Raw genomic sequence first — 26,333 nt, 5'->3', positions numbered from 1 at the left:
TAGGTCTCTAAATCATAAAAATGACTGTTCAGTTCCCAGATATTTATTTAAAAAAATTCTTCAGTTGTCCATCCTCCCCTGCAAAGGCTGGAGGACACATGCAGCAATGAGACATTCTCCACAAACACATCAGTTACTGAACTAACACATGACAAAATGACATAAATAAGCAAGCAAGCAAAGACAACCATCATCACACCCTGATCCTCATGATGCCCAGTACAGCTACCAGTGCACTTTGCAGCCCATGTCTATGGGAATATTTCTTGTTGCAGTTTCATTTTGCAATGTCTTAAAGAAGGAAGCCAGCAAAAAGAAGAAAAATGAGAAGGACACTTCTAGCGCATGCAGTTAGAAGGGGGAGTGAATTAAAAGTGAGGGAAAGGGTAAGAGAGATGAAACACAGTATAACCCAAATACCCAGAGTATTTGAGTTAGTGTAAGCTTGCTACAGGGGCACCCAGAATCATATTGAATTTAAACAAGAGGTCAACACCTTGACAAAGATGGAGTTGCTGTTTTTATAGTCTGTAAGCAATCTTTCTGTCACAGTTAACAAGAAGGAGGGAAGATTTGAGAGGGTGTTCATTTTATCTAGAGGGGGAGGAAAGCTAGCTGCTATCTGAAAAGCCACCAGTAACAAACATCAATTCAAAAGAAAACAGTCACACATTATAAATGTATCTGCCCAGCAGTGAGCAGGTACCACATAGAACTTCCCAGATCTGTGACCACAGAACAATCACCACCCTCTAGTAAAGGAGTGGATGTGCCCTTGCAGTCACTTTAAACATTACGACAATCCAGCGGAAAGGAGAGACACAGAAAGAGCGGTAAAAAGGGAAGTAACCCTATGTGGGGGAGACCAGCATAGCTCCTCCATAAAGCTGGTAAGAATCAGGCAAAACTTCTTTCACACAAGTTTTTATCCTTACTGTATTGACACAGTATGAAAAGTTAATGGAGTCACACAAATATCGTAGGGTACAGGCAAAAGTATTGTGGACGTGCACAGTAAGGCACTATTTCCATGTAGTTGTATCTTTTAGAGGAATTTTGAGAAAAACACAACCCCCCCCAAAATCCTTTGTCTGTATCATTTAATTTCTCTCTATATATTGATAAACTGCAAGTTTAGGTGCCAAATTGGCAATCACTGATAACACCTTTTCAGTCTTCTTCACAGGGTGAAAGAGTCCAGCAAAGTTGACAGGAGTATACAGCTGAATTATCCTAAGCTGTATGAATTAATTTATTTATTCAGTTAAATTTGGGCTGGTAGGCAATGATGGAAACTTTCTGAAGAGGTCTCAGGTATCAGCTTTAGCAAAATGCTAACAGGAGCAAATATACCACAATTGAAAAGCTGGCAATTATATATAATTTGCCCATGGAAACAAATGGCACAAACTTTACTATATTATAAACAATGAAGTTCTTCTTTTGTTTCTACATATTATTTATGCACAAAGATACTAAAAGGAGAAATGTCTCAATCTGAAAAATGCTAATACTGGAATTAAAGGTATTTTAAAATTTGTGAAGACTGTTGAACATGTCAAAAACAAACTTAAAATGAAGCAGAGTTTTTGAAAAAGACCTAAAAAGTATTTTTAGTACAAGACAAAAAATGAAGCACCTGTCAGAAGTGCAAGCACACGCACACGCACTCACCTACACACACACTGAAGAGGGGGAGGGCAACAACAAAACTATGATGTTATTCTATAATACAAATTTGCAAGAAGGCATAACATATGCTGGCACATCTGAGTTCAAGTAGCATTCTTACCTGAAGTTCCTGTGTAGCAGATATAACAGATAGAAAAACAAATAGAAAGAATCTATGTAAAATTTCTGTATTAAAGACATCATAGACAAACATTTGCCTACAATTGTAGCTAATATGATCACAGAAACTTCAACTCTTCAGCCTATCTCTTAAGTTTGAAAATAATCATCACTTGCTTTCACATCTTTGTAAAATTTCAAACAAGTACATCTTGTGGTGTGGAGATGATACAAGCATCACTGGCCTGTTTAAATCATATGGGTTTTTTTGAAAGACTGTGCTCTTGCTAGGTTAGGTTTTCTAACACCGTTTTATTCATGTTTATGAGTGTATAAAATTCAGACCCGATATAAATGATACAGTTTCAACTCAGTCATTAGAGAAGTAGCCTCTTACACCAGGTCTGAATTTGGTTGAAGTATCTATGTATTGAGAAGAACAGTAACTCAGTCTGGACTAAACCTTGGAATGCAAGGTCTCAGATCCATGGTAATTTAAAAACTGTATTAAGTAAAAGACTACACTTTTCATTTTACTTCACACAAAACTAGACAAGCTTAGAATCTGTTCTACAACCAACTTAAGACAATTAGTGTATCGATTAATTTAGGCCTCAGTCTTGAAGTTAGCTGCACGTATAAAACAAATCTTTGCAGGGTCACATTTCATGAAGGTAAACTCATTTTGATAGGAATTGTTCTGCACAATTATACATAAGCTGTATATGGTTTTAACTGGTAAAGAGAAAGAAGAAATTCCTGAATTTCACTGGACAAAAAATTATCATGTGATATTTAGTCAGAATTGCAGTACCAAGTCCTCGTAATACCTTGAAGGCATTTAAGACACAGAAATGATTGCAGCCGATATGCTTTTTGACTAACAACCTGGCATGGCTGTTTCATCATTTATCAGTGTTTGGAACATTCAAGATGCTTCATAATATTTGGCTAATGTATTTTCAAATATTGATGCCATCTGAATTTTTGCTTTGTGTTGTTTTGTTTGGTTTGGTGGTTTGTTTGTTTTTTTGGGGTTTTTTGGTTGATTTTTTTTTTCCAGCAAAGTCATGGGCAGCTGTGAGTCGGAATTATTATATTTTGATACAGAGATTCCTGACTTGGAAAACAAGAACTCTGTGACATCTCTTTCCATTCCTTCACCCTTTCTCTTCATTGGAAAAAAAAATTAAAATTCAGATGTACATGAGTTCACAGCTGAGGGGTCTGTTTACCTTAAAATTATTTTACCACTGTAATTCAACTAGGGACAAAACTGATTATTTCTTCTTGTACACATGTTCTTCTCAGGGCTAAGAGCAATGCCTGAGAGAATTCATGTTAAAATCAAGTCCAGATTATGACAAGATAATTTATTAAACTGTTAGGTTTGCTGAACATCTGCACCTTAAGTACTTCAAAAGAGCTAACAATTTCTGAACTTTTAAATACCAACAAAATTGTTAGACTGGTAATGGATATTCATTTTTGGCCTTCCCCACCAAATAGAAAGAAATACTCCAAGTTTGATAGAAGCAAGGTTAAAGGGTGTAGCCTCCTAAAATTCTGCAGTTCTTCCACTTTTTCCCTTCAGCAGTTTCAGCTCAAGGTGAGCTGAAAGGCTTAACCTGTCAAGACTTGATTTGGGCCCTCAGGGTTCTGTTTAGCTCCTGCATGAAATGATGAAATCACAGACACCTAAGCAGAGTGGAAGGTACATCTCTCTAAACATTAGTGATTTCATTGGCAGTTGCAGGAGTAACAACAGCCCGAAGGCCTGAATTCATGTTTTGGAGGGTTAGTCATGAACCAATAGATTTGGAACAATTTCATTTTATGGGTTTTTAATCAGCAAATATATTTTTGTTAACAATTTAGACCTTTAAAAATTGTATTTAAAATAAATTCACTTAAAAGTAAATTCACTTAAAAGGTACTAGAACAGAGGCTTTATCTTCCCATAACAGTTTTGCAGTGTTTCCTAAAGTAGATTCAGAAAGGAAGGGTGTGGTAGCCTCTCACTGTTACGCTACTGAAATAAACACTAACTGAACATTAAAAATAATCTCAACTCAAAACTAAGCTTACAGTTATACAGTTTAAGTTTTATGCTACAAGAAGAGTACAGAGTTCAGTAGAAAGAATATCAAACTGTTTCAACAAAAAAGCTGTTTCAAAGAAAATATACTGTACCTCCCCATCTTCCAGCTCAACATCTAGGAAATCAAAGTCCCTAAAGACTCTGAATTGTTGTTCACTGTTTGAATCATCCATGTTCTCCTGCTCCCTTGTTCCGTCTTCTGAAGACACCAAGCTTGTCTGGTGCTCAATCAGATCCAAATCACCACAGGAAGAAAAAATTACCTACAATTCAAAGGATTTCTCTTGTAACAAACTGTTCCCTCTGGTTGTTTCTTCCTAAAAGCTGTAATTGGTTATTCGGAAGACTGTATTTCCAGTACACACCTAATTCCTTCACTGAGTATTTTTAGAACACTCTTTATTATTTATGTTGGACAGGTGCCTTCAGATTAAACTTGTACAAAGAAACAACTTCATACTGCAGGAACGCATCCAAGAATATTACAGCTACCTCCTAATGGCTGCAGATTGATGTTGCCTGGATGTTTGTATACATTTAGAGGAACAAAATTCAGAGAACTTAGCAACAAAAATACTGTCAAGGCATGAGACAGTTAAGTTAATCAAAAAATCTCTAGTTAAAATGATGTTTAAAAATACATCAAGATTAGAAAACACGACAAGCTGTAATTTTATCTTTCCTACTAAAATTAATTATACCTGCAATTTAGCTGCAAAAATGCAACGGTCCCTGACTTGCAGAAATGAAGGACCTGTTCACCATAATACAAGTGACATACAACATATTCAAAAATATTCAGAAATTTTCCTTTCTCTGTAGAAAATATTTAATAACTATTTTAAGAGCTTCCACCCTGGATGATCTATTACCCATTTCCTGGCACCAGATAATATTAATTTTTAAAGAGCAACATTAGAACTACTATCTGATGGAAAAATCAGATACACCGCCCCCCTCCATTTTATCCCTGTAATTTAATATTTTACTTTATAAAGGCTCTAGATTGTTAATACCAGAGGTCATTACTCTCTAGCCACTGAGATGGCATCAGTAAAATCTATACCATCAGATCTCTCAGAGAAAACCCTATGGAGCTCTGCAAGTAAATCATCTCAAAGTCAAAGGGCCATTCACTCACTGGTCTATATGCTGAGAAACGCAGTGTGGGCCAGTACAAATGACAATGATAGTAATATGGTACGAAACTATGCAAATCAGGTCAGCAACACCGTGAAACAAAGTTCTTCACTTGTAAAGTTTAGGACACAATGAAACAAAGGAATGGTCAATACAAGGCTACTTACTGAAGGGTTTTTACTCAGCCCAACTTCCTGACCACACAGAGAAAGGACATGCACAAGCTTTTCCTTTGTCCTTTTCTAGAAAACAAGATGTTTCTCAAGTGAGAATTTTTTTTAACCACCCATTCTCCTGGTGGCTAGAAACATACATTAACAATTTTTAATTAGGAGGAACCAACCAAAGAATTAGTCATTAAGTGCTCAAAGGGTTGCTTTCAGAGCAGCTATGCATATAAGGAAACATAAAAATAGCAGTGACTTTAGTGTTTATAATTTTTAAATTAGCCTATTAATTCTATTGAACATAATAAGAAAACATTGGATCCTATGCATCGCTTCAAAAGGACAGTCTGGAAGCTTAAAATTAAGCACTTGCATATTTATTTTTTGCAGAATTGGGCCTGAGTCACTGCTATATAATCATCCATATTAAAAAAAAAGGCAACAAATACATTTATTCTGTATGGTTTTATTTTAACTGGCAGATAACCAAAACCAATAGGATATTCAAACATCACTTTTGGGAAAACTGTTCCAAGGAATTCTTTTCACCTGATTTCCCAAGAAAACAACACACAGGAAGTTGCACATACTGTCTATCTGCTCTCCTTGCTAATACCTGAACTCACTTGTCATTCTTAGCTAAATCTGACCTAGACTTAGAGGTCTTAGAGATGCATTTCCTGCAGGATAGAAGACAGACATAAGTCAGTCCACTTCTGAGTCCAAGAAAGACATTCAGCACACACAGTCAGATGCTGCGCTGGCCCTGCCCCAGCAGCACTGCACAGGGCACAAGCATTTAAGAACCTAAGTGTGCATTAAATCCGCAGCTCCGAGTGCCACTTGTTAATGAATAGTAGGCTACTTAAAAGGAGCTTACCTGAGAGTACTGGGGTCTCTTCCAGCTCACAGGAACAAGGACATTGGAGTTAGATCCTGATGAGGTTGAAGAAGTGCTTCGGGTGACAGCCATTGCCCTGGGTTTACCATCTCGTCCAGAAGAACTCTGCAGCTCATCATACCGCCTCCCAATAATTGGAGTCTTAAACAGAGAGTAATTATTCACTAATACTATGCTCCAGGATGAATTTACCATAGGCCGTATTGCTTCAGTTGCAGGAAAAGATTACTCTGAAGATCATATACAGGGGTAAAACAAGGAGGGCACCAAATTTCATGTCACTTGGTATGTATGTTATTTTCCACTGTGAACGTTGCCATACTTAGGAGCTAATCCTTATGTTTATGAATAGCAAATATTCAAAGCAACTGTCAAACCAGTTTCTTAACATAAGAACCAGCAAAAATCCCAGAAAGCTTATGAAATTTATTTTCAAATCCACGTTTCTTGCACATGTTTTTAATGGTTTTTCCTAAGAGTGCTGAACACTTAGGCCCTGTTCACACAAACACTAAAACACTTTTCTTGGATTGACAATAGGATGCTTAGTATTTTCTATAACTCTACCTACATGAAACAGCATGAAGAAACTCTTTATACAAATAGTACAAGATGAGTTTTTATGTTCATATTTCCTTTTAACCTCAAAATCTGCCTATTATCTATATGAAATCATCTATAATGCTGCAAACAGTCCTGCAGTTCATAACTATAAATAAAGTGAGTTGCCATTAAAGTCAATAGGACCATTCAGTTCTATAAAGTTAAAAGGTGTACAGGGTTTGCAGGATAAAGACTGCTGTAAAAGTGTTCAGTCAGAAGTCAGGCAGTACTTGCTTAAAGGACATATTTCTGTGTTTAACAGTTAGAGAGAATATTTGCATCCAAGTATAAAATGCTTGGAGGGGGATTTTATACATATAGTACATATTACAGGTTGCATAAGTGCAACACAGCTTTTCCACCGGATAATTTTAAATACATGAATTATTTTTTCCTTTACAATTCCGTCACAAAAAAAATCTAGTAAAAATCCAGAAAGAGCCCTCCAGCATGGGTCAATAAATATGTCACTGTGAATTGAAAATAATTTAAGAGAATTTCAGTTTGGTAATTTCCCTTTCTTTCCTAATTTTTCAGCTTTCTTAAGGAGCTGCAATACATGCTTTAGGATTGTCAAATAACAGAATTAAGCTGTTAATAGCAGAATAACAAATAGTACCTCTGAAATATCAAAATGAAACTCTAAAGTCTTCCCTGGTAGCTCCTTGGAGGCACTGTTCCACACTCGATGTATTTCCATTTTTGAAAGATCGCTGTGTTGGTAGGATGGTAAAACTAAACTGGCAGAACGAGAAACCACCAACTTCAGGATATTCAAGGCTTCTCTCCAGTGAATGCTCTAGAAATACATATATTTAATCAGCAAACAGAAAGAAAGATTCACACACATTCAAGATTATTTACACTTTACAGTCATATTGTTTGCCACATAAAAAAAAAGTGAAATCGGAATATTACTATTCTTTCTCTCTCTCTTGGACAGTGACAAGGCACATACTTGCAGAACAATTTCAACAGCAGAGACCAAGACTTGCCTAAGGTGTTAGCGTTGGGGAATTGGCCTGCAGCCTGGGACTGTCAAGGGATTTAAAATCTCCTACCTGAATGCCTTAATCTGTACGAATAAATATAAAGGCCATTGCAGAATCCCCATTTAACAGAAAACCTGACTTGACACAGGCTCTTTACAGCTGTGAATCCCTAGTAGAACTATGTATTTTCCACTTGCCAAGAACTAGATGCGGAAGTCTGTGAAGATAAGTGCTTATGCCACATCTCCCTTGTGCTAATAATTAAAACGAGCAGTCAGGCAGGCTCTGCCTGGTATTAAGCTTGCTCCTGATGTACTGTAGCTGCAGCCTAACCCTTCCCACTCTGTGAACACCCAGCTGGACATCTTATCTGTGGAAGCGGAGACTATGAGGCATCAGGATGTTTATAAACTAGATACCATCCTGGACAGTCACAGTATAACCTAGTCTTAAATTCTTATAAAGAAAATCAACTTATGGCAGTAAATACTGCTAAGTTCCTATGTTAATAGAAAGAAGATCATTTACCTGTATGTATTTTTCAATGGTTTTTAGCACCTCCACGTTAAACTGTTTCATCGGGATAGCTGACATGTCCATATAGCTAAGAAGACTGTAGATCATCTGTAAGAGGGATTGTTGCATACTCGGAAGTCCTTTTTCTAGTAGCTGTTAAAAAAAAAAGAGTGAAAATAACTAAATTTTGAGACATTTCTTCTTATGGAAAAAGCTACTCGTTTAATGCATACCATTTGTACTGTTAATCTCTCTTCACTCACTGATTTTGCAATGCCATTTTACAATTATTTTACAAGTCATGATGATACAAGTGTGAAATAAAAAAGAGCTTTAAGTTGGGAGCCAAATGCTAGCCTCTTTTGATAATGAAACAAACATTTTGTGTATGCCTGCCCTAACTTACCCAGAAAACACACTCAGCAGTTGAGTAAACTGGTAGGTAAAATTTACACTGTAATTGGGGAAGTACATCCAACAAAAACAGGGGAGTATCTCTTTATGTCTACCTTTGCTGAAAGTCAGTGAGAAAAAGAAAACATGCTGAAGAAACAAAACTACTACTATTCAGAACATCAATATATATTTATCCAAATATACTTCACTGCCAGCATTCACTGGCCGTAACTGCCAAGGAAACACTTTCTGTTAAGGAGGAGATGGAGTCCCTGGGCTCTCTTACTGTAGAGGCTTATAAAAAGAAGGGCTTGATCTAAATCCCGGAATTTTGGAACACCTAAGTGTAGATCCCGGAATACCATAATGAACCTTGGAAATCCAACTGTGCTCATATATCTACATGACAGTAATTCAGGAGGCATACAGACAGCCACGCTACGTTTGCACATGTGTGTGAAATATCTCAGCTGAAAATTTCCTGGAAGGTAGCACGTTGTTTCATTGGTGACAGGTTCTGTCCCACCCCACAAATTTCAGAGGCAATCATATGTTATTGCTAGAGGTTACCAGAGGCTCAAGACTAGACTCTAACCTTCCATTCAGGCCAACAAAACTGTTCTTCTAACATCGGTCACTAGAGATGTTAGGAACTAGAAAACAATTACATATAAAAACTCTATGCTGCCTCATGTCTTCCATCAGAGAAAAATTTCAACTGTCATCCAAGTGGAGTTCAGTAATTATTAGATGACCTCCCTGGCTGGAATGACAAAGTGCTTCTTCTTACTGAATAAGAATGCTTCATGCCAGCCAAAATGGAATGATCAGGTAGGACACACACCTAGCTCATCCTGCTAAATATCTTCTGATTTCACTCATCAGTAAAAGTGAGTAGCAGTGATTCATAAATCAAAGCAGGAAAATTCATTAACAGCACAATAGATGGAACTCACTGTGCTTTATCTATTCCTCTATAAAAAGACAGCAAGAATTTTTAAATTAAAGGTACTACATGGTAACTTGCTTCAGCCCATGGTTACCTGTACTGACAGATAAAACGTGCTTAGCAACTCTTCTTCAAAACATGGTTACAGACTTTTTCTTGCCTTCCATTAGGATCTTGCAATGGAAAGTTTGAATTCCTTGTAAATAGTTTATATGACCCAGCACATCAGCCAGTATAGCATTTCAGTGTAGGTGTAAAGGATTAAACGAAACTATCTGGACGAAAATTTTTTTTTGTTCTCTGACAGAGGCTAATGCATCAGATAATAATTTTTGTGACAAGAAAAGGAGTTCTTGGGAAATAATGGGAATTTTGTCTCTATTGCTGGTTAGAAAGCTGTTCTAGGAACTTTATCTCTGAAAGCTTCTAATTTCCATTCCAGTTTGTATGAATTTGTTGTCAACAGAATCCTTTGATTTAAACAGCTCTTGGCCCTTAAACTCTAAACATTTGTGGACTGTGCCAGTCTTCGTGTGTTCAGATAAGTATACCTGGTGGTTGATAGTTCAAGTGTGTACTTAAATACATCATGAATTTGTTACAAGAAGGAGTATTTCCGTTTAAAAAAAGAACAGCAACTTTAAAATGCATTTAGTACAATAAGAATTCTTCTGCTGCCAGAAGTAACAAAAATAGCAGCAAGATGGAGTTGTGGTAACACATCATTTGGATCAGTGAGTTCCAGGACAAAGAGTTTCCACCGTATTTCCGAGAAGAAATCATAACTGTTCTCAGCCTTTTTTTTTTTTTTTTTTTTTTTTTTTTGACTCTGACCCATATGAACTGTTTTGAAGAATTGTGGATTCCTCCCTTGTTAGTGTGTGTTAACTATCTGGGTGTTATCTGGGTTTAGGGATCCACAGTCCATAGCAACATCTGCCCCCTTCCTGAAGTAGCAACTAACCCAGAACTAGACGGAGAGCAGAGCCTGCTCCTTCAGGGGCTGCCTGGGCTGGCTGCTGCTGGAGTGCTACTACAGTTCCCTTTGCCTCTCCAAATCTGGCAGCAGGTGAGAAGAGATACTCAGCTCTTAGGCTGCATTGGTCAGTCAAACAAATGTTTTCTGTGTCCACTGAGGAAATAAAGAAGGCATTTCACCAGCCATGTCTGACAGACAAGCCATTAGTGGGATAATGCCTGATTTAAGACATGCTTCCCCTTGCAACACAGGTGTTTTAATCTCTAGTGATTCCTTGGTTTTGAACAGGTAATGAATGCTCATGCTTCTATCACAAGCAATCCTCCATCTAACAGGGAGGAGGAGGCAACATCTACCATGAGCATGTTGTTATGCACTATGTGGCTTCTTGTCCCTTCTTCTGTATTAATAGCATTAGCTATTTAAGTCTAAGCATGACCCTGGACTTATCGAATCACTAGTCTAACAGGTGATGCATGTCAATTGAGATAAGCTCCTAGAATGACCGTGCTCTCGTGGCACAAGGTTGATTTTTAAAAACTAATATGCAAAAATCTAACATAAAATCAAAGTAAGCTTTCAGTAATGTGTTTGTATGCTGATTTTGGTAGTGGAGGTTCAAACTTCTACTGCACTATTAAATAGTGATTTTTCCTTATCTATAGACTGAGATTCCCAGGTATTTTTCTAGAAGAAATGATCATTTTTCATGGATGGAGCTGTAATATGTAAAACTGAGTAAGGACCACTGCTTGTCACTGTAAGGTTTGGGTAAGAGCACAGTCAAAAAGCCTTATTTTATGCCAGGATCATACCCCTAGCTGACAAGCAATTACCTGCCAACAAATAGGTTAACTGCAAATTTTTGACTAAATGGCAATAATTGAAGCTTTTACCTTCTGCCAAGAGCATTTGTTCTCATAATCTTAATTTGTGGCAGAAAGTCCCCTTCTGAAGGTACACCTGTATGTTTGGAGGGGTCACTGTTGCAACACAGATTTCCTTTGTTACTCTTAAGCACAGCACTACTCACAATTTCCCTCAGGCCCAAGCACTGGCAACCGAACTAGGGTCGTTATAGCCTGAGGCCCTGTAACCAATGGCTATAACATTCAACGGCGGATTGCCCCGTGGAGCTGTTAATCTGTTCAGCTTTATGATTGACGGTATGTCCCGCAGTTGGTTTACAGGAGACAGGAACACATTGTTTATCCTGGTCTGGGGATTAACTAAGAAGAAAAGGGGAAACATATTCTGAACGCTGGAAAAATCTTTTCCACGGCCACAGCAGGTGGAACAAGATGGTTTCTTGTCTCTCACTCCTCCTCCAGTCTGGCAGCTACCCTATGCCCATACAAATATTCCCCAGACATGACTCAACAGAGCTGCAGTCCGTGCAAAAACAGAGAAAGGAAGTCCTGCTTACTACTCTGTCATCCTGCAGTGATGGTGCTATGTGAGGAATGTGCCTTAATTACAGTCAAAAACCTGTCTGACTTGCTGTTAATATAGTAGAGTGGCGCCAATCTACAGTAAAGGGGAAGTCCAAAGAGTCTCCAGATGCACTTCTAAACCCATTTTGAGGGGAGCAAGATCACATGCAATGGCCTTTGTGGAGGTGCTGCAGCACTAGTAACTGTACATAGAGCACTGAAGGGAAAACAGAGGGGCTAACACTTTCCTAGGGCTGGGAAAGCAAAGGAGAAAGAGTTTAAACCTCAGTTTTCAGATAATTTCTTTATTAGGAGTATGAGTTTCTGCTGTGAAGGAGACACTTGAGTCTGGAGGATTCAGAATCATGTTTGAAGAGCTAATAGTTCTGCAGAGTTTTTGAGTTTGAAAACAGACTGAAAAACCTCCAGATCCTGTTTTAGTCTCCTACATGAGAGTCATGGCTTTCACCATCAGTTAAGATCTAACATGATTGTTTACTTAGAGCCTCCATGTGCAAACAAGGCGAGGAATTGCAGCTTGAGGTAGCAGGACCAAGTTTGCTCTGAAGTCTTGAGTGAGTGTGGGAGCACAGCCTGGCCTCTCAGGCTTTTTGAAAATCTGTGATAGCCAGTATGAGAGATGCCTGCTGAGTTTTTTGTAGACCGTTTGCCCGAGGGCAGAACGAATCTGCTCCGAAAACCAAAACTGCTCTAAAGAAGCTAGTGAATTTATGTCACGAATACAGAACTGTCTTCTCCCTGGATGAGAGGGCAGGCTGGAGGCATCTCACTACAGCAGGAAAGTGAAGGGATAAATTTGAGAACACTACAAGAAAATAGTGTTCTGATACCGATCTGACACAGGAGGCAGAAAACCAAGTGCCTTATGCTGAAAAGCAGAACTGAGCTTTGCATCCCCAGTAACAACACTGCATCAGCTCTCCACACCATGTTAGGAGTAAGAGATGAGCCCAGGGGATAACCTGGGAAGTAAGATGATGTCATTCAGTGTTAGAGGAACATACACAAATTTGTATCAAGATCCTTAAATAGCAGATGATATCTTATTTATGCTGCTATTTCCTTCTGGAATTAGTCCTCTTATTTTTCTTCAGTGGGATCTAAATAAATGTTGTTTCTCTCTTTCACAGTGGAAAGTTCGATCAGCTGTTGAGTGAAGCTGCTTTAAGATGTATCAGCCCTGCAGACCTTTTGCTGGCTTTTGTTTTAGTGTTCAATATTGATTTCTTATAGTAATTTCTTTTCTTTCTGCTAATTTCTGCTTTTTATTCTTAATTACAAATAACAGCTACAGAGAGCCCCCAGTAATCTGCAGGCAGACTTCAGCTCTTTGGGTTGATGGGAAACAGAAGAGTTAAAACAGTGAAAAGTTTTTGAAAACTTACCTCAGCCAAATATGTAACCATACTCAAAGTAATATCAGCAAATGCTTCATGAAGGTAACGGCAAACCACGTTCACCCAGGTAGCACAGTCCCTTGTATAGCTGTGTGTTTTATAAAGGGTCATGACATGTGCGAGATTTGATAGTTTGGGGTTCTTCTCCTCCAAACAAACCTAATTAAATATAAATGTCAAAACACATTAAGAACAAGGTGAGTGCATTTACAGGGTTTGAGGATGTACAAAACAGTAAGTAACTGTGATACCTGAGCAATCCTTTCGGCTATATCTTTACAAAACTGGTTTGGGCTGTCAAAATGCTGAATTAAATGGGGCAGGAGACACAAAACATTCAGTGGAAATCCTAGAACAGGAAAATACAGAACAAAATGTATATTTTGGACAGCAAGAGCCTCAGTGATCTTTAAGTTGGTGTTTTGTGGGAGGTCACAGTTTCATCATTTAAGCAACAGTACCGTTACAAAGCATGAAATTATTCCTGCAAACACTACTGCACAAACAGGTTAAAACACCTCACAAAAGTATATATTTTATTCCTGTTAGAGAGTATGGTTATCGTTTCCACTTAACTGGCTTATTGACAGTCTTAACTGGTGACATTTTCATTACTGCTGCTAAAACACAGAAAGAAATTCAGTGAGCATTGATAAATGAACAGCTGTTTTGGACAGGCTGCCAGGCACAGCTTCCGTTGTTTTATACTGTTCAAGTCAATAATAATAATAATAAGGAATCAAAATTCTGATAAAACTGGTCAGATGAGACTACTCAAATGGGTGTTTTTGAAGTCAGGAGATGGCTCCTGCACCAAGTGCCAGCCACTGCCATTACCGTAAGGGCTCTGTCTGGAGCTGGGATTCAGCTTTTCTGCACCAGCTCATAGCTCAAGGTAGTTGATGAACCACAGGCAGTGACTAACAGGGAGCTATAACAAAAGCTGCTCCAGTTCAAGTGGGAGCTCAGAGCTCAGAAGTCAAGAAATTGTATCTGGACACAATCTGTTTTTTGAAAAGAAAGAACCTGATCCAAGAAAATTACTTTCTAACCATTCATTCCCTCTCGTTCTACACAACTAAACAAGTCGGCTAAGTTAGGAGTGTAATTCCCCTAGGCTTCCTCTACAGTCAGGGAGAAGATACCTCCAGAGGGTACTGTCACAGCCCACGGGTGAACTGCCCAGCTAAGTCTGGGACACAGGCACCACACAGGTGCTTAGAGACGGGCACGCTGTTCATGGCATTCATCCCCTTACTCTGTGTCTAAGCTCCTTCTGTTAGCTGGGAAACCCGCACAGCTGTCTTAATACCTGTGTTTCTGACTGAAGGAGAGGAGTGAAAACCTGGAGCAATACAGAAACTCTCTTCAAGAAATATAATTAAGAAGCAGTCAACACCTCAGCTAAATAATTGGGATTTCCTTATAACCCAGGCTTCTCTCCTCACTCATTAATGTGCTATTGCAGTTTATCTAAAGTGTACAAGAGTTTTCTATATTTGTATTTCTAGGGAAAATCACATGAAGGACTAACTTAAAATCAAGTAATCTGAAATGTTCTGAAAATAATTCAGTGGAAAAACTGGCCAAAAATGTTCTAGAAAATTTGACAGTATCTCCTTACATACGTTTACTTTGTCAGCACTCAGAAACTTTATAGGCTGCTAAGCTCTTGAAACGAAATGTTAAATACACAACCGCTCTCCTTCAAAACCTCATTGTGCAACAGATTCACTTTTCAGAAACATGTTATATTGCTACGAAATTTCCAAAAAGCCCATCCAGCACAAATCAAAATTATATTAGAAGAGAAAGAAAAAGTGCCATTTTTGGTTTAGTTCAGATAGCCTAATGAGGCCTGTCATCAAATGTCAAAGCAATGGAAACTGAAAGAGAGGAAGTATATTGGTTTTACCTATAGCTTGAGAGGAATCCACCATGGATATTCGAGACACTGGTGTCAGCAAACTAAAGAGCTGTAGTGTGAGATCAGTGGTAGTAAGGGAGGTGAATCCTTTCAGAAGTAGCTGCTGAAGCCCTGAGAAGTCTGCCCATTTCAGCTGCCCTTGCAACTTCTCCAATTTTTCTCGGTTTTCAGCTTTATCCAGTGGCAAATGAGCCAGAAGTTTATTCAGTAACCGCAATGCCATTAGATACTCAAACTCAAAATCTGATTCCATCAACGCCACAGCAACCCAGAAGATGGTGGCCAGTAGGTTGGTCGGATTGTTAATATGGGATGGGTCAGTGAGACTGTCCTTTAGAGAAGATGAACTTCTTGTTTTAGAGGACAGGCCTTGTTGGGTGCACGCCTGGATTCTGTCTAGTGTGGCACTGCGTGGTGGGTCTGAGGACTTGTCCACATCTCCAAACTTTTTGGGCACAGAGAAGCTCCTTTGGTGCCTGCTTCGTTCAGCAGTGGCTGTGTTACCACTTGCAGGATTCACATTCAGCTGTCCTGTGCTCTTCCGGTTTGCAGTCAGTTTGGTGCTTGACATTAAATCTGGCGAAGACGAACTGAAACCAAAATACATAATGTACATTGCAATGTGTGAATGCACAGCTTGAAACTTATACATACTGGATGCAAGTTAAGTATTTCTCAAACTGTAAATACGTATTTAAATAGGAAAAGTAAAACACCACACTGTCTATTGCAGACTGTCTTTTTTTTCCAGAAATGTCCACAGACACGACTGAAGTGAAGTTCACGTGGCAATGCACCCCAGAGCCGGATAGCCTACAGCCTAGATAGGTAAGAACAACATGGAGATACAGAGCTGTGAAGTGACTTGTGGAAATGCCCACACAATGGGGCAGTGATAGAACTGAAAATAGTTCTGGTGTTTAAAATGCCCTCACCAGTGGAGCTAACCCTGAGCTTGGCACAGCTGGCAGACAAAATGCACAATGGCTTACTGCCTAATCTGAGAACCGCGGGCAGAAAAACCAGTGTATCTTAAACACAACCACAAATATGCTGCAGTATCCTCAAGAAATGTGGCTGCCTAGGTTCTTGCTAGAACAGGTCCTTCAGAAACCTTGCTGTCACTGCATCCTCCCCTGCCGTATCCTAAGATCTCTTCAAGACAGTTTACAGAAACAGAGGTGTTTCAATTTCAGTGATTGATGCCTCCTCGTGGACTATCATATGATGATCCAGACAATCCCTAGCAATTAATTATCTGTACAAATGAACATGCTGTGTTGATACATGCAAGGGAAGTTTGTTCTGGAGAACAGACGTTTTCCTGACTCTTTAGTCCCATTCCTACCTCATATACTATAAGTCCCTACTGTCGGTAATATTTAAAGAGAATCGTATGGAATCAATAGTGTCAGGGTAAAGAATATTGCATTCCACAGCTTTCCGGAGTATTTCTTATTTTCTGCTCCATCTTGCTGTTTTGTGAAATGTGCACTAAAGAAAAGATAAATAGCTCTTAGTTTAGAAAGTATTTTTCCATCTCTACTCTGTCACAAGCAATACTTGTGTTCTGACATAGCAGTATAACATATAGCACCCTCCCTACTAGCTTCAGAAATGATAGCCCCTGTATTTTTGTTCTGCAATGTAAAGCATGGTAACTTAAGGACATTTTTCAAAGACGTTCCCTACTCTGTTATTGCATTTAGGAGTCAGACAGACATTAATGTCCCTCAGTACTGCCAACAGCTGTGTTACGGAAGAAGCCTGCAATTTCCCTTCGTGTACCCAAGGTCTACCTTAAGGCCAACGGTTTCTTAAAGATGGTCTACACATCTGGCAAAATCCACGGGTTATGTGCATAGGGGACAAAATTCTCCCTAGTTTTACTGAGGAGAACAAACCATGATCATTTACTTCTTGGGGAATACTTCATCTGAGAATGACAGGTTGTATAAAATCAGTATTACAAACCCCATGTTTCTTCCCAGAAGTGTTTTCAACTATATGGTACAAAGATGCCAAAAATACAATATTTTTAAAGGAGGTTAAGGCAAGTTACAGCCAAGTGGCAGCAAGGTGGAACTTACAACGCATTGTAAAGTTTCATTAATTGTATCAAACATTATTTCAGGAATTGAAAAATTTGGCTGAGATGTGCTCTTAGTCTAGTTCTCTGAAGGTTACAAATGAGCTGAGTCTTATCAAAATTATTTTATGCTGTCAGACTGCAGAACTGCACACTTAATATCATGAGACACTGAAAAAAAGGTATGGTTAGGAGAACAGGCTCTTACCGTGATAACACTGTCAAAAGATCACTGTTCTTCAAACAGTCTGACAGATTATCCACAGCAGCTTCCAAAGTAAGTAGTGCCTCCATCACATACCCCTATCAATGCACAAGGTTAACCATCTCAACAAAGACATTCAAAATAGTGAACATTTAAAAATCTTCAGTTCATAAAATGGGCACCTACTGAAAACCTGTATTTCCTCCTGAACAAAGAACAACATTCACATCAGTGCCACGGCCCTGAACGTTAAAATGCCACTACAAATGTGTTTTATTTTCTGCCTCTAAATGATCTATGAAGGCACGCAAGAAGGGCACATATCTCATCAGGGGACTGGTAATGGCATACAGAACCTCTGACTTGCAGGCCACTGACATAAATTCTCCACAAGCAGTTGTGACAGAATATTACTGTCATCTTGTGGCAGTTTCATTACCTAAGTAAAATATGGAGGTGATGTCAACCTATTTCTTACTAAGAGCTAGAAGTTCTCTTTATTAAGTCTTGAAGCTTACAATAAATAGTCTCTCATTGTAAAATTTCAGTTTGTTTAGCTAAACCAAGTAAACATCATAGATCACTAAGAGAGGACTGGATCAAATTAGGTCAGTGCAAGTTTTGTATTGTTATGGATGGTGTGGGTTTCTTTAGTCCAAAAGATGTTAACGTTTGAGAAATGAGGTGGTGTCTACTTCACATTGTCATACTACCTCAGCAGATAGGATGATGTGTTCCTTAAGCACCAATTAATGATGTGAAAACAGAAAAAATGGTAATCACAAAGATTTAATTTTGAGTGACATTTACTAGTTGTTTTCTAGTTGTTCACTTTAGAGCTACATAGGTCTGTAACAGTCTGATGAAGGCTTTGATAAGGTACGTACGGATTCAGTAAACTCAGACGTTAAGTTTTTCTAAGGCCACACTCTACTTGGTATTACTTGACTCCAGAATGTCTTGTTAAAATGGTAATTTTAAATTAATTACATAAAACCAACAGTACTAAGAAGCATTACGTACACATGCATACCTGTATCTCATCTCCATGCTCTCCAATAACTTCCACCAGTCTTGACAGGAGGTCAGACAATGCATGTGCAGAAAGTGGCTGCTTCAGGGCCCTGAATATCTGGAAAGAGCGACCTGCATAATGTCTTGAAGAGCTTGAAAGAGCTGTTTGTAAAGCAACTTCACTCAGATGCTGCTCCAAATGAAAACCTAAACAAAAGAATAGCATGTAATTTACTTTTTTTCCTTATGTCAGATTTTACTGTGGGTCATCAACTGGCTGAACTAACTGTGGGGAGGATATGCACTGTACTGTATCCTGCAAACCCTGTGAGAAATGGAGATGCAGAAAGAGTCTGTGTTTGGGAGAATTTCCCGCTGTTTACATTTACTTCACACAGAATGCAAAAAAATAAACTGCAAAACCAAAACTCTGAGTCTGAAAATGTTTGTCCACAAAAACCTGAAATTCTTAATCTGATTTAATTTTTTTTACAATTCCTGAACAAACTTTCAAGCCATCCACTATTGCTAGCAGCAACACAGTAACTTCTGAACACTCCCACTTTCTATTAGCTTCAGAAGGCTTTGGATAAGATCTTGAATATAAATACTGATGCTGCATTCTGCTTTGATTTTGGAAAATATTTAATTAGTGACTGTGTTGGTTTTCAAAATACAATCAGTTCATTTCCTAAGATCTAAAACTCTAAAAATTAAAACTAAACTTTTACTGCCAGAAGAAATTTAACAAAGTACATTTACTTAGTGACGGTGCTGTATTTTGCCAAGAGGACAGAGAGGAGCTTTTATCTGGTAGAATCAATTAAAAGGGTTTCTACCAGTAGCTTTGAAGAAATGTTCGATTTAACATTCAGACACATTCCAATCTAACATGATTTTTTTTAAAACAATTCTTTCATATGTCATACATCCTTGTTAAGACATACAATATGTTGTGCTTCTGCATAAGCAGACCTACTAATTCACAGGATCAACATTCACTGTGACCTTGAGGGAATATTCTTTTCATTATGAAAGGAAATAAATTTACTACCTGACTTGGAATCTTTAAATACAGATACAACATGACGCAGAAAATTAGTAAGCTGTTCAGCGCTCTTGGTGTTCTGATTTTTGGGTGTGATATCTTCATGGCACCAAAGTGGCCCAAATGCCCTTAAAGAAATACACACAATGTGCAAAATTTGAGTTATTTGAAATAAATGTAATCAGTTAAAATACATACACTGTAAAGGCAATTAGATATTTCCAGGGCCATAGTTTGGAATACATGCAACTGATCAGAATTTTATTAGCAAAATACAAGTAAATATTCCTATGCTGCATTTTACAAAACCTCTCTTTTAAAATATAAGTTATACTATTTAGAAAGCAGCACAAACAAATCCCTGTGCTTTAATTTACCATTGTACCTAGGATCTGCTGGCTGTAGTCGATAGTTAGTATTAGTTTCACCATGGCCTTTCACTATGCCCTGGACACTTCCTATCTTATTTAATAATAATAAAACTGTCTTCTTCCATTAGATCATTGTTGAATGCAATACTATCAGTCTATTAAACATTTTATTCCTGTCAGGCAAGATCTTTTTCTGTTGTTCCTGACACTGTCGGGCTTTTAAGTACCTACCTACTTCTTTCAGTATCAATAAAAGAGGAATGGGAGTCTGTAATTACTATAAAGCTCAGTCATTTTCCTTTGAGTCTTTTAAGCTGCTACAGATAATTGTAGAGAAGACAAGAAAGTATGTGTTTCCTGTACAAATGCATCCTCTGCTTATCTCCATTACCTGGTTGTCAGAAACTCAATTAATTTGTTTGCTTTCTCATCTGTTTCAGCAGCAGTGTCCATGTCCTCAACCTCTTGTGTAATCTGTGGGAGATTTCCACTGCTGCCTCCCAGACTGATACTGGAGGAGGTGGAGCTGGAGCTGAGGCCAGAGTCTGGCACCGGAGACGACTGGTATTCCCGCAGAAAGTCAAAGCCACCTGTCAGCCAAAAGGGAGGAGATAAAGATGGAATGCACTGTTTGGCCAGTGTTACAGATGAACATGTCTGACAAGCAGCTCTTTTCAGAGTCAGCAGCAGAAACCACCTACTGGGAAACACAGGGAAAACCTGCAGAACACAACCCTCAGACACTGCTGGGAGTGAAAATGGCACCGTGTTTCTAAACATGCAGAATCCAATACAAAATTAAAAATATCAAAGTCGAGATTTTTTTTTTTTTGACTGCACGAGGGCTACAGTACTTGAAAAAACATGTTTCAGGGCATTTTACATTCAGAAGTTTGACTTTCTGTAAAACGAATTTTGAAGTTGGCTAAGTGCATGCAAAGCTCAGTTCTCTTCTCTGGGCTAGTCTGAGGAGGAAGAAACCTCTGCAGGGCGGAATTTTTAGGACAATTATGTTGTCCTAATTTTACAAATGTAATGGAAACCAAGACACAAATGTTTAAGGCTTCTGTTCAACACCTTTAGTAACTGCAAGCACTGGACTACTCATACCAAATATTTTCAGCATTAAGATTAAACATCTCAGTAAGAGTTCCGCTAGATAAAAGGCTTCCCACACAACTTCAGAGATGAAATTAGAAACTAAGACCTGTTTTCTTCAGCTTAGATGGATAGTCATCTTAGGCTGTACCTACAACAGAAAAACTGGCCTTCTGAGAAGACTGGAGCAGGAGGGGCCCCTCTACTGATAAAATCCGTTGCAGGTCAGGAGACTTTAATTCAATTGCCTGACATTATGTGGAATGAACCCGACCTGAAGTATTTTCAATTAGGATCCTTTGCTATAGCTACGCCCCCACACCCTCACTTTGTATATTAGCTGCTCAAAAAAAAGAGTCCAAATACAAAGTTTTGATAACTTCTTTGACTTAAGAGGCCCTGACACAGGGTACCAATTATGTTTTTCAGACACAGGAATGAAAAGAGTTTTTCATTTTGGCAGAAAATCAGTAATATAATTTTAATGTAAGAATTTTATTCTGTATTTAATAATTCATGGATACGCATTGGAAAAGAGATCTACACAAATCAAGACAGGAAATTCACGTGTGAGGTAATTTTGCATAGACATTATTCAGAATGAAACCTCAATGGCCAAACTAATTAATTAATCAATCTGAAATAGCTATTCCTTCTTCTCATTTTTGTGTCTCAAAAAACCCCCAGTTATCAAGTAATATTCTTTATAATATATACTTTATAATATATATAATTTATAATTCTTTATAATATAATATAAACTATTTATTACTTTTGGTGATATTCCTAAAGAAACACAGAAATGCCAGTAATATGATAATCTTTCCTTTTAATTTCTCACTGTATGGTAAAGTTCTTCACCTTCCCCCAGAGAACTAATCCTATCTCCATAACTCTACATTGGTTCTGTGATTTCTTCAAATCTCACCAGTACACTTGCTTTTAATAATATTACATGAGAACAGTAAATCTAGCTAGCAGCTTTCTACAAACCGTTCCCAACCAACCCCTTAAAAAAAGGTAAACTGCTAGAAGGTAACAGAACATCCATGACAGCAGAGGTTTGAAGCTAGGCCTCCCAATGCAGAAATAGATTTCAGGATAGAAATGAAGTGTATCTGTGAGATAAAGGAGGGTGTATATCATGTGAAATTTAACTTAATAATGGAAAATCTGAGCTGCATATTCTTGCTCTTCTTCCTATGTTGGAATTATTTATTCATTCCTTTTGAAGGTTGAGGAGTGATTGCCCTCATTTAAAGTAGTCCTGGCTCCCTGAGGGGGAAGTTAGGAAGCTACTAGCCATATGAATGTTTAAAATTCTACATTACGTATTTTGCCTTACATCAGATAGCTTTCTCGCTATCATGAAAGTTATCTAATAATAATTTGGGCACATCTCTAGGGTAGTTCACATGGAATTAATATTAACTGGAACTGTTCATATTTGCCCCTTTACTACTTTAATTTATCAAAAATGTTACATTTTAGGAAAGTAACCTTGCATTCTACTTTCGAAAACCTCATGGTGTAATGCAATTTTCTTTTCTTCTTTTGCTTTATTACCTGTGTAAAGATATTCAGGTAAATACGCTGGTTGTACCGTCAGAGTCTTGGTCTCATTCATCTCTCTAGTCTGAAGAAGCACTGATGCAATGGCTTGATAGTTGCTATTGCAAGATAATGCAATTAAAAGGTGAAGCAGTAACTTTTTACTGTGTTCAAAGACCTCAGGGCGGTAATGGTCAAGACCTAAAAGAAAAGGTTACAGCAATCACTGAATATGAAGTAATAATAAACAAGTTCACATTCCAGAAACAGCAAAAATTCCAAGGCAGGACACAGCAACTGTGCAAACAGACAAAAGATGGAGTATTTCCAGGCACAGTTACTAGGGTTTTTACTTAATTGTATGTGCATATTTAGTTTCCAGACTGAGGTCCCATACAAGAGGTACAAAACAATGTGGGGCAATACAACTTTATGCATTCTGTCTCATTCCAGTGTTAATTTGACAGGGTCGGAAAACCTCTAAAGAGGAGAAATTCTTGGTGGTGGTTGTGATTACACTCCTGACCTCAGTAACTGGCTTTCTTGCATGACATCAGTTTTACAATGAGTGCAAACTGTAAGAGGTAGATACTGATTTATTAAGAAAGGAACTGACAGACAAAATCTCTTGAAAAAGAACAGCAGCTACCAGGGAGTAGCATGAGAAATTAGCCACTAGCTCAGGGTGCAGAACTGAAACCGAAGGTCTAGCACTGAAAAACTCTGATCTGGTTAGCACTATTGATGTTCAAAAGATTTTAACACACCTGAATTATTCACAAATTACAAATATAAAGGAAACATGTTTGGAAAATAAACTGCACTCTGTGGTAGTAATTTCTTTTTGATTTTCTTTCAGCATCTTCCAGGATAGTTAAAAATACTTTCTTCCATTTAGGGGCAGTTTCAGTGCTGAAAAATGGAATTGATTTCTTCTTCAGCTCCTCTCTTCTCAGGATACCTTCCTCTTTAAAAAGCAGCTCCTTCATTACTCTAAGTGGCAGCAGCTAACAGGTCTTTCAAGTCAGGTGTTTTCTAATATAATCCAGTCATGCTGGTTCTTGCCTGACAGGCAAAAGTTAAGCTGCTCATATTTCCCTAGTCTGAACAATGTGTCTGGCTCCTATGGGCAGGAATTTGGACGTCCTGTGATCCTTGGTCTTACTCATCTGCCCATTGCCTCCTCTGAAAGAACCAGGCCAACCTGCCCACCTCTTTTTCGGATTCTACAGTTTCTCCTCCTATTTCCCTTTCTCTACTTCCTTCCACCTGCCAGGAGATTACCAACCCAACCTATCCTGTTCTAATGTACACTGAAAAGGATATAAAAAGTTCTTTTAGTTGAAAATAAATTCTGTACTGGCAGGACTTGTGACTGAAATCCTGTTAAACCCTAGGGTTGTATGAAAGTATTGACAGGTATGCTAACTATGAAGTGAAAAGGACAGTTTAGTCTTTGTGTTTGTCCAGTGCTGGGCCTTCTTTAACTTGGACGACTTCCTGAGAGAGTAAACTTCTGTGATGCAGACACATTTCCCTGGGAAAGGAGCGTAGCTGCTCAACTCATTTCACACTGGTTGCAAAAGAGCTTTTAAACAGCAGTGATTTTCACGCACTACTGAGATAGGCAGATTCACACCAGCCGTCTGCCTCTCTACTTCACTGTCAGTGCTACAAACCATCCAATAGCCTATTAAACACTTACATTGCAAACTTCTTTCATTTTAGTATTTTCTCACTCCTTACAATAAATGGAAGGATACAGGCTCTCCAGCTAGCCACCATACTAGGTTCAAATTTCCTTTCTGGTCAGATGCTCACATTCCAACAGGACAGAAACACTTCATTTTCAATACTACATTCATACCTTTGGCTAATGTGTAGCATAACTTCCTTACACCATCACAACAGAGCTCTACTACAAAACATATTCCACAGGAGGTATAACAACTCTAGAGAAACTGAACTTGAAGCCTGGAGCTGTGATCTCATTTTAATTGCCACTAAACCAGTTACATTTAGTTACCAGTTACATTTAGCTTTAATTTCACATTTGAAAATTGAGAGTTCTTAACCAAGGGACTGTCTCAAATGGTATTAATAAATTTCTATTTATTTCCAACAAAAACCTGTAATGTTGAAATATTATTGAATGAACAAATCAATAAATATATTTTTATAATGGATTACTAATACCGTAACTCTGGTTTTGCACATGTTTATTTGCATGGCTCCCTGATGGTTCCTTCTAGCTGTCTTAAGTTATCCATTTATTCTTGTAAGAATTTCTAACTGCAAGCACCAGTTTTCTCACACTTGTTACAAATCATACTAAAGACATTGTTTGATCAGTTGATTGTTATCGATTTGATTTATATACTTATCCAGTCCTCTTTCGTCTCCCTCTTATACTTAGAAAGTTCACAACAATACAGAAAAGAAGTAAAAAATTGTTATGGGCAGCCACAAAATAGATTTAACTTTAAAGTGAAGATGGTATGTGAAATTTTGTATTGAAACTGACCCCAGAAGTCCCATCCGACACGGTCCTGGCTGCTGTTCCTGTGTTTCATTAGAAGTTTGTTGAAATCAATGTACTAACATACAAAACTTGAGTATTTGGCGAGTGTGCACTTTCTAAAAAACCCTATTTCATAAAAATATTTCCAACAGAAAAGTTGGTAACAGCATAGTAGAAAAGGAGAATGAGGTATCTTCTTCAACTATGTACTGAACTATATCACATATGTTCCACCACTGTGCTGTAACCTCCCAATTCAATCTGTGCACTGAACAACAGACTCTTCCCAGACTGCCAGCAAATAGACTTAGTGGTAACTGCAGTGACCGAATGAGAAGTGGACTGTCATCTCCAGTTATAATCAATTTATTTCACAAGTGTCTGGATGTGTTTATTTGTGAAAACTATTATTGATCAACCATGAAAGTTAGGGAATGGCTTTATAATTCTAAATACTCTTGTGTGCTAAAAAATTAGGCTGCTCACTTTTCATAATGTTAAGTGGCAGGATAAGGAAGGTATCACCCTCCAGTTGAACTGTGTTACAGTCAAGAACAGACACAGCAGTGGGGAAAAAAGTAGTGCCTCTATGCTCAGGTATATAAGAGAAGACACCGATGATAAAGTATTCTATTAGCAGTAAAATTAATGAAGCTTGCTTTCCAGTGGTCTGGAAAGTTTCCTACCTTCATTATCTCTGCAGTTCAGTAATCTTGGCTCTCTTACATAATATTTTTGCAAAGGCAAGAGACAGCACTGCTGTGTGCAGTCCAGGTCTAAGGCATATGCTGACTGCCCAGCTGCCCATCACAAACCAGACTATACAAAGGCTGAGTTTCCTCTGCTTTTCTCTCAAGTCTGAGGGGGCTACAGGGTTTTTAGAGATCATTTAGGAAGTCAGTCATCTTCAAATTTCTACCCACTTCTCATATTTTGGGTGAAATCGGCCAAAATATTAAAAAGATTCAAAGTTTTGAGACTAATTCACAGACTGTAACTGCCTCAGGCTTTAAAAAAAAATTTTAGGAAATCATATAAGAAACACAAATCTACAGCTTCAGCAAAACTAAACTAAAAGCACAGGAGTACATTTATACTTTATTTCTTGTTCTGTTGGTCTTAC

The 26,333-nt window shown here is 38.1% G+C and overlaps 1 protein-coding gene across 6 annotated transcripts in view; it reads right to left on the bottom strand.

Annotated features, from left to right (window-relative positions):
• FRY (FRY microtubule binding protein) overlaps nt 1-26,333 on the bottom strand; it is a 203,075-nt gene that overhangs the window by 29,234 nt on the left and 147,508 nt on the right. For 3 of the 6 annotated variants that reach the window (XM_086481863.1, XM_086481867.1, XM_086481866.1), the window contains 13 exons: nt 22,705-22,890; nt 20,432-20,630; nt 19,676-19,797; nt 18,641-18,828; nt 17,611-17,705; nt 15,302-15,903; nt 13,638-13,735; nt 13,375-13,545; nt 8,224-8,364; nt 7,323-7,502; nt 6,080-6,241; nt 5,200-5,274; nt 3,985-4,155 (listed from right to left, as the gene is read on the bottom strand). In XM_086481863.1, the coding sequence (XP_086337989.1) occupies nt 3,985-4,155; nt 5,200-5,274; nt 6,080-6,241; nt 7,323-7,502; nt 8,224-8,364; nt 13,375-13,545; nt 13,638-13,735; nt 15,302-15,903; nt 17,611-17,705; nt 18,641-18,828; nt 19,676-19,797; nt 20,432-20,630; nt 22,705-22,890 (2,390 nt within the window). Of the gene's footprint in view, nt 1-1,792; nt 1,802-3,984; nt 4,156-5,199; nt 5,275-6,079; nt 6,242-7,322; nt 7,503-8,223; nt 8,365-13,374; nt 13,546-13,637; nt 13,736-15,301; nt 15,904-17,610; nt 17,706-18,640; nt 18,829-19,672; nt 19,798-20,431; nt 20,631-22,704; nt 22,891-26,333 lie in introns of all 6 variants that reach the window. The other 3 variants (XM_086481869.1, XM_086481868.1, XM_086481865.1) reach the window with 2 other exon arrangements.

The sequence above is a fragment of the Leptosomus discolor genome, chromosome 1 (genome assembly GCF_034619465.1).
Source record: "Leptosomus discolor isolate bLepDis1 chromosome 1, bLepDis1.hap2, whole genome shotgun sequence".
NCBI classification, from domain to species: domain Eukaryota; kingdom Metazoa; phylum Chordata; class Aves; order Leptosomiformes; family Leptosomidae; genus Leptosomus; species Leptosomus discolor.
The sequence above is the reverse complement of the archived record's forward strand: the minus strand, read 5'-3'. Positions and strand labels throughout refer to the sequence as shown.